The sequence below is a fragment of the Orycteropus afer genome, unplaced genomic scaffold (assembly GCF_000298275.1).
Source record: "Orycteropus afer afer isolate SDZICR_OR568_19922 unplaced genomic scaffold, OryAfe1.0 scaffold00061, whole genome shotgun sequence".
NCBI lineage: Eukaryota > Metazoa > Chordata > Mammalia > Tubulidentata > Orycteropodidae > Orycteropus > Orycteropus afer.
This window is the reverse complement of record NW_006921648.1, coordinates 2,523,267-2,534,570: the sequence shown is the minus strand read 5'-3', so window position 1 is coordinate 2,534,570 and position 11,304 is coordinate 2,523,267. Positions and strand designations below refer to the sequence as shown.

The 11,304-nt window shown below is 58.1% G+C and overlaps 1 protein-coding gene across 1 annotated transcript in view; it reads left to right on the top strand.

Annotated features, from left to right (window-relative positions):
• The window catches only part of LOC103195935 (CREB binding protein), a 105,261-nt gene extending 98,941 nt beyond the window's left edge, over window positions 1-6,320 (top strand). Inside the window, exons 29-31 of the mRNA XM_007939577.2 lie at window positions 1,989-2,150; window positions 2,428-2,709; window positions 4,212-6,320. Coding sequence (XP_007937768.2) covers window positions 1,989-2,150; window positions 2,428-2,709; window positions 4,212-6,320 — 2,553 coding nt within the window. The remainder of the gene's footprint in view (window positions 1-1,988; window positions 2,151-2,427; window positions 2,710-4,211) is intronic.
• Window positions 6,321-11,304: the final 4,984 nt, after the last annotated feature.

Sequence of the window (11,304 nt, the reverse complement as noted above, 5' to 3'; positions counted from 1 at the left end):
CCTATTTTGGTCATGTTGTCAGAAGGGACCATTCCCTGGAGAAGGATGTCATGCTTGGTAGGGTGGAGGGTCGGCGAAAGAGGGGGAGGCCTTCAATGAGATGGATTGACACGGTGGCTGCGATGATGGGCTCAAGTATAGCAGGGATTGTGGGGCTGGCGCGGGATTGGGCAGTGTTTTCGTTCTGCTGTGCATGGGGTCACTATGAGTCGGAAACGACTCGACGGCACTTAACAACAACAACAAGACAAAAACCACTGCAGCACTCTGGGAACTCGGGCCTGGAAGAGAGTGAGGGGCAGGCTGCAGGGCAGGCGGGAGGCAGCACAGAGCCCGTGCGGCATGTGCCCAGGCAGGGCTGGGAGGCCGGCTGAGTCTGCAAACCCTGGGCTGAGGCACAGCTGCGCGAGCATGACTGGCAGAGGGCAGCGCCGAATGGCGCCAGGAGGGTCATCTGGGCTCCGGGTCAGAGTCTGGGTTGACAGTGGAGTCTGGAACCTTCCGAGTCCTGCAGAGAGACAGCTCTGAGGGAGAGCCCCATGTACCATCCAGAGGGGCCAGCTGCCTGTGGCTCTGTGATGGGTAGGAGATAGCCTGTCCTGTGCCCCGCATGTGCACAGTGTGGTAAGACACAGGGAGGCCAGGGTGCTCGTTCAGGGCGCTGTTCTCAGGACAGGTTCACAGAAGCTGTGGTGAGCACTCGTCTTCCAGAGGACGCCGGGTGCCTCCAGGCTGGGGGTGGGGGCAGTCTCAGCTCTGAGGCAGATCACAGCTGTGGGCCTGGGCCAGGTGGCAGTCTAAGAAGGGAAAGTTGCTCTTCTGAGTGGTAAAGTCTATGCTCTTAGTTTTTGTTTGGCTGTGTTTTGTTCGTGGGTTTCTTAAATAGACCTCACATTTCAGAAGAGTTACCGGGAGTAGGGCAGCCAGTGCCTCTGTTGCCTCTGTGCTGCGTGTTCAGGGTGGATACGCTGTTTACATCCCGAGCCCACTCTCCAGAGCTGTTCTGCGCCCATCCTGCCCAGGGTCCCACATGGCAGGTGGCCCTCCAGTCTCCTTGGATCCCTGTTCTCCCTGGGGGTGGCATTTCTCAGACTGGCCTCGTGTGGGGACCGTGACTCTTCGGAGGAGGACAGGCAGGTACTCTGTAGAATGTCCCACTGTTGGGGTGTGTCCGGCATCTCCCTGTGAGTAGATGTTGGAGAGGGGCCTTGGTGAAATTTTCTTTGTAAGACGAGTCGTTGGTGTGAAGGGTCAGAGGTTGTGAGTGTGCTGATGGTGGCCTGGTTTGGGTACTGGCTGCTGGTAGGGAGGAGACAGTCCCTTTCTGGCAGTGGGCGTCATGCTGAGGCACTGGGTTCTGGGTGCTGAGCTGTGAGGGAAGCGCCTCCCAGAAGCATCCGTGGCTGGTGGCACCCACATGTCACGATGTTGAAGGGTGGGGCCCCTCAGCCCTCCCATTGCCCTCATGTTGACACATCTGGGACCTTCATGTGGAAGTCAGTGACAGCCCGAGTCCTCTAGGCATGATCCTCTCTGAGAGAGTACTCCCAGCTAGGCAAGACTGCCAGGGCCTCGGGGCTGGGTTCGTCCTGTCCTCGGCCCTTTGGGGTAGGATCCAGGCCTGGCTGGGCCCCTAGGGCCCTCTGCTCCTGAACTTGAGTGTCTGCTGCTCCTTCTGGTGCTTGGTCTCCGCTGAAGACCATGGTGTGGTGGGGTGTTTTGGAGCCCCCTGTTGGCAGCGTGCCAGCGGAGGACTGTGGTGCAGAGGCCTGGGTGTGGCGCTGAAGTGGGCAGTCCTAGCCAGGTGTGGCCTGCTTCTCCTGCCCCTGGTTCCTCAGTGTCTCTGCTCAGGTAGGAGTTGAGCAGGGTCACCTGCCTGGGGTTGCCTTTCTGGAGGCCCTCGGCCTGGGAGGTGAGCGTGCCCGTGTGATGGCTCAGCGTCGGGGGAGGCGGCTAGACACGTGTGCCAATTCCCCCTGCTATTGCAGGGCAGCCAGGGAGACAGCAAGAACGCCAAGAAAAAGAACAACAAGAAAACCAACAAGAATAAGAGCAGCATCAGCCGAGCCAACAAGAAGAAGCCCAGCATGCCCAGCGTGTCCAACGACCTATCCCAGAAGCTCTACGCCACCATGGAGAAGCACAAAGAGGTGGGCCCGGGTCGAGGGGGGGACGTTCTCCTCACTGCCTGTCACCCCCACCACCGCCAGCACCCCCACCCCCACCTCCACTCACCACCACCCCCAAAACCACCACCCCCTCCTGCTGTCTCTGGCCTAGTGCTGGAAAAGCCCCCGAATGCGGGGCTGTGGCAGTTGTGTTTGGCACAGGGAGCACGAGGTCCCCGCAGGACTCCCACTGACGGGCCCGGTGCCGGGCCCCCGCCTGTCGGGTGACGCCTCTCCTCTCACCTCGCTCTGCTCACAGGTCTTCTTTGTGATCCACTTGCACGCCGGGCCCGTCATCAACACGCTGCCGCCCATCGTGGACCCCGACCCCCTGCTGAGCTGCGACCTCATGGACGGGCGCGACGCCTTCCTGACGCTGGCCCGGGACAAGCACTGGGAGTTCTCCTCCCTGCGTCGCTCCAAGTGGTCGACGCTGTGCATGCTGGTGGAGCTGCACACCCAGGGCCAGGACCGCTTTGTCTACACCTGCAACGAGTGCAAGCACCACGTGGAGACGCGCTGGCACTGCACCGTGTGTGAGGTGGGGCCCGGGGGACAGCCACGAGAGAAACCCTCGGGTCGTGCTTGTGGGATCACAAACCACAGTTGGCACAGCTCAGTGCTTGCTGGGTTCTGCAGCAGTATGGGGAGCCGGCTGCCTCAGAGGGGTCTGCTGGTGACCACAGGGTGGAGACGGGCAGGTGCTGTGGCCGTCTGGCCGCTGCCCACCTTCTTGATGCCCGGGTCCGGGTTTGTTCAGGGCTCAGGAGCAGCCTTCCCTTGCTGTCAGGCTGGATGACCTTGGGCAAGGGCTGCGAGCCCCTTCGTGCTGCTTTCACTGGCCCTCCTGGTCCTGCCACACTGGTTCCTCCGCAGAGACCCTGGGCTGTCGGCAGGCCCTGATGTAGATGGGCCTCCCCCCCCAACACCAGCCCCACAGATGGGGACAAGCACGTATCTCTGACCTTCCTCCTATCTAGTCTTCACCTCCGGTGCTAACCTTCTGGGGTGACCGCATGGGCAGAAGCCAGTGGGGATGGGTCTCTGACTATGCACGGGAGGGCAGCTGGGCCCCTGAGGCCCGGCCCGGCCCCTTTCCCGCCTCTGTGGTCCCCTCTGTCTCACTCTGGGCCTCCTGGGCCTTCTCGTTCCTGCTCTGATCCCCGCACCGTCGTGTGAAGGGCACCGAGCCCTGGCCGCTGGTCCCCACTCTTTCGGTTCAGCGCTTCCTTCCTGTGGTTCGTCTGTGCAGTCGGTGTCGAGAAACGGCTCTACCCTGGCCAGGACCAGTCGGGCCCTCGTGCCCAGCCCATGCCTTCCTTCTGGGGCCTGTGTCACTCCAGGTCCGCTGCTGGGACGGTGCTATGGAGGACAGCCAGGGAGGCTGCTGTTTGCCCTCCTGCTGTGTGGCATGCCAAGGGCCCCCAGCAGCCAGGAAGGGAAGAGGAGGGCATTGTGGGGGGGAACTTTGGACACCATAGGAGGAGAATGTGGTAGGTGGAGATGGAGACCCCGACAGGGAGAAGGGGACACAAGGACGAGGCCCGTGGAGACGGTCCCTCTCATAGCCCCGGGAGCCTCGGGCAGACAGCCTGCTTCACTTGCCCCATCTGTCTCTACTGTGCTCTACCACTTGCCTGTCTGTCTGCCTGCTCCCTCCAGCCTTCCTGGCTGTCTGTCCCATTTGCCTGTGTGTGTCTGCTCTGTTTACCCCATCTGTCTGCTCCTGAACCCCCAGTGAGAAGTAGGTTGGGCAGGGAGCACGGCCGGGGCCCAGGGTGCCACCCGGACCAGGGGATCCAGGCGAGCAGACGGGGATGGTGGCCTTTGGAGCTGTCTGAGCTGCCGAGATGCTCTCGGGAGCACAGGCACTGGGAGTACCTGTGCTTCCTTGTCCGTTACCCCTTCTGGAACGCAGGCAGCTGCACCGCCATGTGCTGCGGCTGGGCCTGGTGGGGGCCTGACCGCAGGGTGGGCTGGTGGGGGCCGTGCTGTGGCGGGGCAGGCCTGTGCTGACACTGATCCATTCCCTTTGGTTTGAAGGACTACGACCTGTGCATCAACTGCTACAACACCAAGAGCCACAACCACAAGATGGTCAAGTGGGGGCTGGGCCTGGACGACGAGGGCAGCAGCCAGGGTGAGCCGCAGTCCAAGAGCCCCCAGGAGTCCCGGCGCCTGAGCATCCAGCGCTGCATCCAGTCGCTGGTCCACGCCTGCCAGTGCCGCAACGCCAACTGCTCGCTGCCGTCCTGCCAGAAGATGAAGCGGGTGGTGCAGCACACCAAGGGCTGCAAGCGCAAGACCAACGGCGGCTGCCCCGTCTGCAAGCAGCTCATTGCCCTGTGCTGCTACCACGCCAAACACTGCCAAGAGAACAAATGCCCCGTGCCCTTCTGCCTCAACATCAAACACAAGCTCCGCCAGCAGCAGATCCAGCACCGCCTGCAGCAGGCCCAGCTCATGCGCCGGCGGATGGCGACCATGAACACCCGCAACGTGCCTCAGCAGAGCCTGCCTTCTCCTACCTCAGCACCGCCCGGCACCCCGACGCAGCAGCCCAGCACACCCCAGACACCTCAGCCCCCCGCGCAGCCACAGCCCTCTCCCGTGAGCATGTCGCCGGCCGGCTTCCCCAGTGTGGCCCGGACTCAGCCCCCTACCACGGTGTCCACGGGGAAGCCCACCAACCAGGTGCCGGCGCCCCCGCCACCCGCCCAGCCCCCACCAGCGGCAGTGGAGGCCGCTCGGCAAATCGAGCGTGAGGCCCAGCAGCAGCAGCACCTGTACCGTGTCAACATCAACAACGGCATTCCCCCGGGGCGCACGGGCATGGTGACTCCGGTGAGCCAGATGGCCCCCGTGGGCTTGAACGTGCCACGCTCCGGTCAGGTCAGCGGGCCTGTCATGCCCAACATGCCGCCAGGCCAGTGGCAGCAGGGCCCCCTGCCTCCGCAGCAGCAGATGCCGGGCATGCCAAGGCCGGTGATGTCCATGCCGGCCCAGCCGGCCGTGGCCGGCCCACGAATGCCCAGCGTCCAGCCGCCACGGAGCATCTCGCCCAGCGCCCTGCAGGACCTGCTGCGGACCCTGAAGTCACCCAGCTCCCCTCAGCAGCAGCAGCAGGTGCTGAACATCCTCAAGTCCAACCCACAACTCATGGCCGCCTTCATCAAGCAGCGCACGGCCAAGTACGTGGCCAACCAGCCTGGCCTGCAGCCCCAGCCCGGCCTGCAGCCCCAGCCCGGCCTGCACTCGCAGCCAGGCCTGCAGAACCTGAATGCCATGCAAGCCAGCGTGCCGCGGCCAGGCGTGCCGCCACCACAGCAGGCCATGGGAGGCCTGAACCCCCAGGGCCAGGCGCTAAACATCATGAACCCGGGCCACAACCCCACCATGGCGAGCATGAACCCGCAGTACAGAGAGATGCTGAGGAGGCAGCTACTGCAGCAACAGCAGCAACAGCAGCAGCAGCAGCAGCAGGGGGGTGCGGGCATGGCGGGGGGCATGGCCGGGCACGGCCAGTTCCAGCAGCCGCAGGGACCCGGAGGCTACCCCCCGGCCATGCAGCCGCAGCGGATGCCGCAGCACCTCCCCATCCAGGGCGGCTCCATGGGCCAGATGGCGGCCCAGCTGGGGCAGCTGGGGCAGCCCGGGCTGGGTGCAGACGGCGCCCCCAACATCCAGCAGGCCCTGCAGCAGCGGATTCTGCAGCAGCAGCAGATGAAGCAGCAGATCGGGTCCCCAGGCCAGCCGAACCCCATGAGCCCCCAGCAACACATGCTCTCAGGACAGCCACAGGCTTCTCACCTCCCCGGCCAGCAGATGGCCACGTCCCTCAGTAACCAGGTGCGCTCTCCGGCCCCTGTCCAGTCTCCACGGCCCCAGTCCCAGCCACCACATTCCAGCCCGTCACCACGGATACAGCCCCAGCCTTCGCCTCACCACGTCTCTCCCCAGACTGGTTCCCCCCACCCCGGGCTCGCCGTCACCATGGCCAGCTCCATAGATCAGGGACACCTGGGCAACCCCGAACAGAGTGCAATGCTTCCACAGCTGAACACCCCCACCAGGAATGCACTGTCCAGTGAGCTGTCCTTGGTCGGGGACACCTCGGGGGACACACTGGAAAAGTTTGTGGAGGGTTTGTAGCACCGTGAGACTACCCCTTGGTTTCCCTCTCGTGCTTTTGGACCTTTTGTACTGAAAACCCAGGCGTCTGGGTTCTTCTTCCTGGATGGAACTGCTACTTCCAGGCCGAGGAAGGGTGGATTGCTGTTTAAAGAAACAATACAAAGAATATATTTTTTTGTTAAAAACCAGTTGATTTAAATATCTGGTCTCTCTCTCGGTTTTTGTTTTTTTGCCTTTTCTTGTTTTTTTGTTTTGTTTTGGGGGGAGGGGGGTTTGGATTCTTTTTGTCGTCATTGCTGGTGACTCATGCCTTTTTTTAATGGGAAAAAACAATTTCATTATATTCATATTTTTTATTTGTATTTTCAAGACTTTAAACATTTATGTTTAAAAGTGAGAAGAAAAAATAATATTCAGAAACTGATTCCTGAAAGAATGCAAGCTTATAATGTATCCCGCTAACTTTCTGACGTTGCGGGGAAATTTTTTTCTATACTGAACTCTGTGGGCGTTCTCCAAGTATTACCCTGGACGGTAGGAATTGACTCCTGTGTGCACACACACGTACACACACCCATACACACAACTATCTACACCTACTGGCTGAAGCCAAACTCTTGTCCTGCAGATGTAGAAATTGTGGCTTTGTTTCTCTGATAAAACTGGTTTTAGACAAAGAATAGAGAAGATCACCCTTAGACCATGTGTTGACGTTGCTGGGGAAGAAGCTTCCTTTTCTCTCTTCTGCGTGAGACTTGAAATGAGGAAGAGCGATTCTAGTGTAAATCATGCAAGCGCTATAATTACTATAAATAAGAAACTTCAAGAAGATTCAATCACTGTATAGAATGGTAACACACCGATTCATTTCTTATATCATATTGTTAAATAAACTGTGTGCAACAGACAGAGGGTGGTCCTTCTTGAATTCATGTACATGATACTAACACTTAGTGTTCGGGGTCTTTTGTTATGAAAATGCTGTTTTCAACATTGTATTTGGACTATGCATGTGTTTTTTCCCCCATTGTATATAAAGTACTGCTTAAAATTGATATAAATTACTGAAGTTTTTAACATGTATTCTGTTCTTTAAGATCCATGTAAGAATGTTGACGGTTTTTATTTATTTACATATTTTTTTGGAGTCTGTTCTTTGTAAGATACGCTTCTGGTGGTCGCCTTATAGACGGAAGGCCCAGGCAGTGGTCATGACCCAGGTGACAGCTGGGAACTCCGACCAGGGCACAATGGCTGGTCTAGAGGGCTTGTTCCCTGGACACCCAGACAGGCCATTGCTGGCCATGCACATCTGAGGCGCGAGGGTTGACTCATCGCTAAGGTGATGAGTGACACCTTGGTCTGACACTGCACTTTTGCTTCCTGTGCACTACTTCTGTCTGCCCCCCTGGCCTAGCCTTTCGCTAGGGAAAAACCAGCAAAGGGGGGCTTCCCCCAGTTTTCAGGAAACAGCCCCCCTTCCTGTGCACGCTCCCCAACATTGATGCCAAAGGTGCTTCAGGCACTGCAGATGGGGTTCTGGCTCAAGTCGGGGTCAGTGGGAAGAAGCCACCACATGGGTACAGCTCCCGCCACTCATCCCCACCCCCTTGAGGAAGCTAGGGTCAGGCGCTGCCCTGGAGCACGGGTGGGAGGGCCCGTGCTGGGTGGCAACCCTGACAGGTTGGCCTCTCAGGGTCCAGGTGCCTCGGAGTGGGCACCGGGGAGGTTGCAGATACGTTGCACGTCCTATCTCGGGAGGGCCGGGGACAGGTGGAAGTCGGTGGTCTGGACCAGTCTCATCCTAGGCTGGATCACAGGGTGCTGGGGGCAGATTTAAAAGTCCTGGCCAGACAGCCTCCCTTTGACCTGTGTTGACAGCTTTTTAAAACGCTAGACTGTGGACTCGGACTTGGAGAGGAACTCGGAGGGTAGATGATGCGGCACAGCGTTGCCTAGCTTGAGCTTTCCCGATTGGTTAAATCAGACTGTGTCACGTTAAACCCTAGGACCATGCCCCCACCCACGGTGCAACTTGAGGCCAGTGCTGAAGGCAGAAAGCAGTGAGCCTGGTGGATGTCGGGGCGCTGGCCAGGTAGCCCCAGTGGCTCACAGGTGCGCGAGCAGAGAGCTGCGCTCAGGTTTGTCTGGAATCGTGTGTTAATGTCCTCCTTGGATTCTGCTTCCCAGGCCACAGTTCTAAGCAATCAAGATGTCAGAGGACCAGGCTGAAGGGTGGGGCTGTAAGATGTGGAAGGCCCCAAAGCCGAGTGTCCTGCTGTGCACTTAGAAGGAAGCAGCCCTGCACTGTGATCCAAAAGAAGGCCTGGACACGCCCTGGTGTTAGGAGAAAAGCTGGCGAAACACCCCGCGGAGGAAGCTCAGCAGGCCGAGATGGTGGCACCTGGATGTCCAGGGCACATGCTTATGTTTTTGAAGACGTGTTAAACTGGCCCATAGCATAAAATCCTTCTGGATCACCTAAGGAACGGGCTGAAGCGTCCCCGGAAATCTCAAGTTGAAGACATGTAACAGTCTGTGTTCTTTGGAGTGCATTAAAACGGACCAGAGAGTTGACTGGAGCCAACGTGTGCTTTGAGCATGTCATGGGGAAATACGCCATTGTAGTAAAAAAAAAAAACCACCAATCAAGCCCCTTCTATCAAGGGGTTGGTTGAGTGCTGCAGCCGAGATGTGCCACGGCGAAGAGCTGTGCTGGGAAGCAGCTGCCAAAGCCCTGCTCTCCAGAGGCAGGGGCAGACGGGAAGAGAACACGGCCATGTGTCGAGCACACTGGACCTCAGCGCCATGGCGTGTGATCTTTCCACATGTATGGTTAGTGTGTCAGCTCAGTGCTCGCCCTGGAGAGTCGAGGGTGGGAGAGCATGAGTGGCGATGAGATTGGCAGGAGGTGGGAAGTGGGAGGCCGACACCGCAAGGCTTGGGAGAACTTCGGGAGTGGATGAGAATGGTGGTGGTGGATGTCGCAGCACCCGAGCCGGGTTCACATCCCTACAGAGGACTGACTCCCATCTGCTGAGGCCTCATCGCCGGCAAATTCGTTTGCCAGACCAAAAAGTTCAAAGGGAGCAGACAGCTCTCTAAGACCTTGATTAAGAACGTGTTTTAAAGGCATTAGGAAGAGATTCTGGGGCAAGAGGTCAGAGCTGGAGGTGGAAGGGGTTGAGTACCAGATGCCCGGAGCGTGCAGCGGTCAGGAACGCTGGGCTGCAGCACCACCATGACCTCCACCTCGAGCGAGTGCCTCCTTCCAGAACCCCAGGCCACGACCCCAGCCTGGCCTTCGCCTTGGTGCACACCTCCATCCCGAACATTGGCCAGAGTACTGCCGTGGCTTCGCTTTAAGCACACGCCTCCATCTAAATAACACGAAGAAGAACCACCAAACTCAATGCTGGCAGCTCAATCCCGACTCATAGCGACCCCTCCTTGGGTTTCCAAGGCAGTATCTCTACGGAAGTAGATTGACCAGTCTTCCATCTAAATAGCAAAGTGAAAACCCCTTTAAAAACACCAAACCCACTGCCATCTGGTGATTCCAACTCACAGCAACCCTATAGGACCAAGCAGAGATGCCTCAGAGGGTTTCCAAGACTGCCTCATCTTTCTCCCTCACAGAGGCTGGTGGGTTAGCACTGCCAACCTTTCATTTAGGGAAGCGCTTCATCGCTGAGCCACCAAGGCTCCTAGAAAAGCAAAGAGGTGGGAAAATAATATGTAACCCATGCTGTTTAAAATAAACGGACTAACTTCTCTATGCTATGGATAAGGGAGGGGAAATGGGACAGTTCCTACAGTGGCAGGTGGTAGAGCCTGTGCAGAGCTGGGCAGAGGCTCCCAGAGGGGCTCGAAGCCCTACGTTTGCCTTGAACCCACTTTGAGGCACCTTAAGGCAGTGGGCGAATTATAATAAACTGTAGCCCAAGATTGAGTAGCTGGAGTTGGACTGTTAGTCGGAGCCTTCACACACTGTACAGATGGTAAATGGTAACCAACACCATGTAATGGACCTGGGCTGGTGCCACTGGTGAACTTGGATATCAGACGACACATGTCCAGTGTCAGTTGACCTTGGTGCCCAGTGTGTCCGTGCTACTGCTGTAGCCTAACCTAAAACCTCCCTCTCACCCTGAGCGAGCCAGGTGACCAAAATGGGCTGTGTTCTCTGGACCTGCAAAGGGGAAGCATTTTCTGAACTGGCTAAAATCAGATACAGGTGTGTCAACAAAATTCAGACCACAGAACTCTCGAAGGGCAGGAATGATGTTCAGGGAATGTTCCAAACCAGGCTGAAGCTGTTGCCACAGGTCTCCAAGGAACTGTCCAGAGAGTCCTAGAAGGTGTGGAGGGATGTGCTCTTGGGGTGCCTGCAGCGCGGTACTGCCCCTATTTCTCCTGTCACAGCAAGCAAGGCAGCCCATACTTCCAGCTGCCACACTCTTTCCTGTCCTGTCGAATACCTGGGGTCCTCGCCTGGGCCAGGGGTCCTGGGAATAGGTGGTCGTTGTGTATGTGCCCTTAGAGGGTGGGTTCAAACTGCCAACCTTTCAGTTGGCAGCAGTTGCCATGTGCGAGCGGCATCTCCTGGTGGACACTAGGTGACAGATTAAGAGTGACCACTGGCAAGGCAGAACAAGGCCATTTGGAGAAAAAGTCTCCAAGCGCTCCGTGAAATCAGAGTGTTCAGGACATCCCAGGCCCGGCTCCATCATGCACTCTGGGTCTGCGTCTGGCACAGCCCCACCCACCAGCCGAATCCCAGCAGGTGTAGAGGTGGGGTCCGTGCCTAGTTCCAGGCAGCTCTGACTGTTACCTTAGGCAGGTCTCAAAACTGGCTGGGGACCGACGTCCATCAGACATACTGGGCAACACCTATCAAGGGAGTGAACTGAACACTCGCCTTCTACTGGATTCTAGCCATGGTCTTTTCAGTTGTCTCCTATGCATGGGAAAGCCAGACAGTGAAACAGGAAGACAGAAG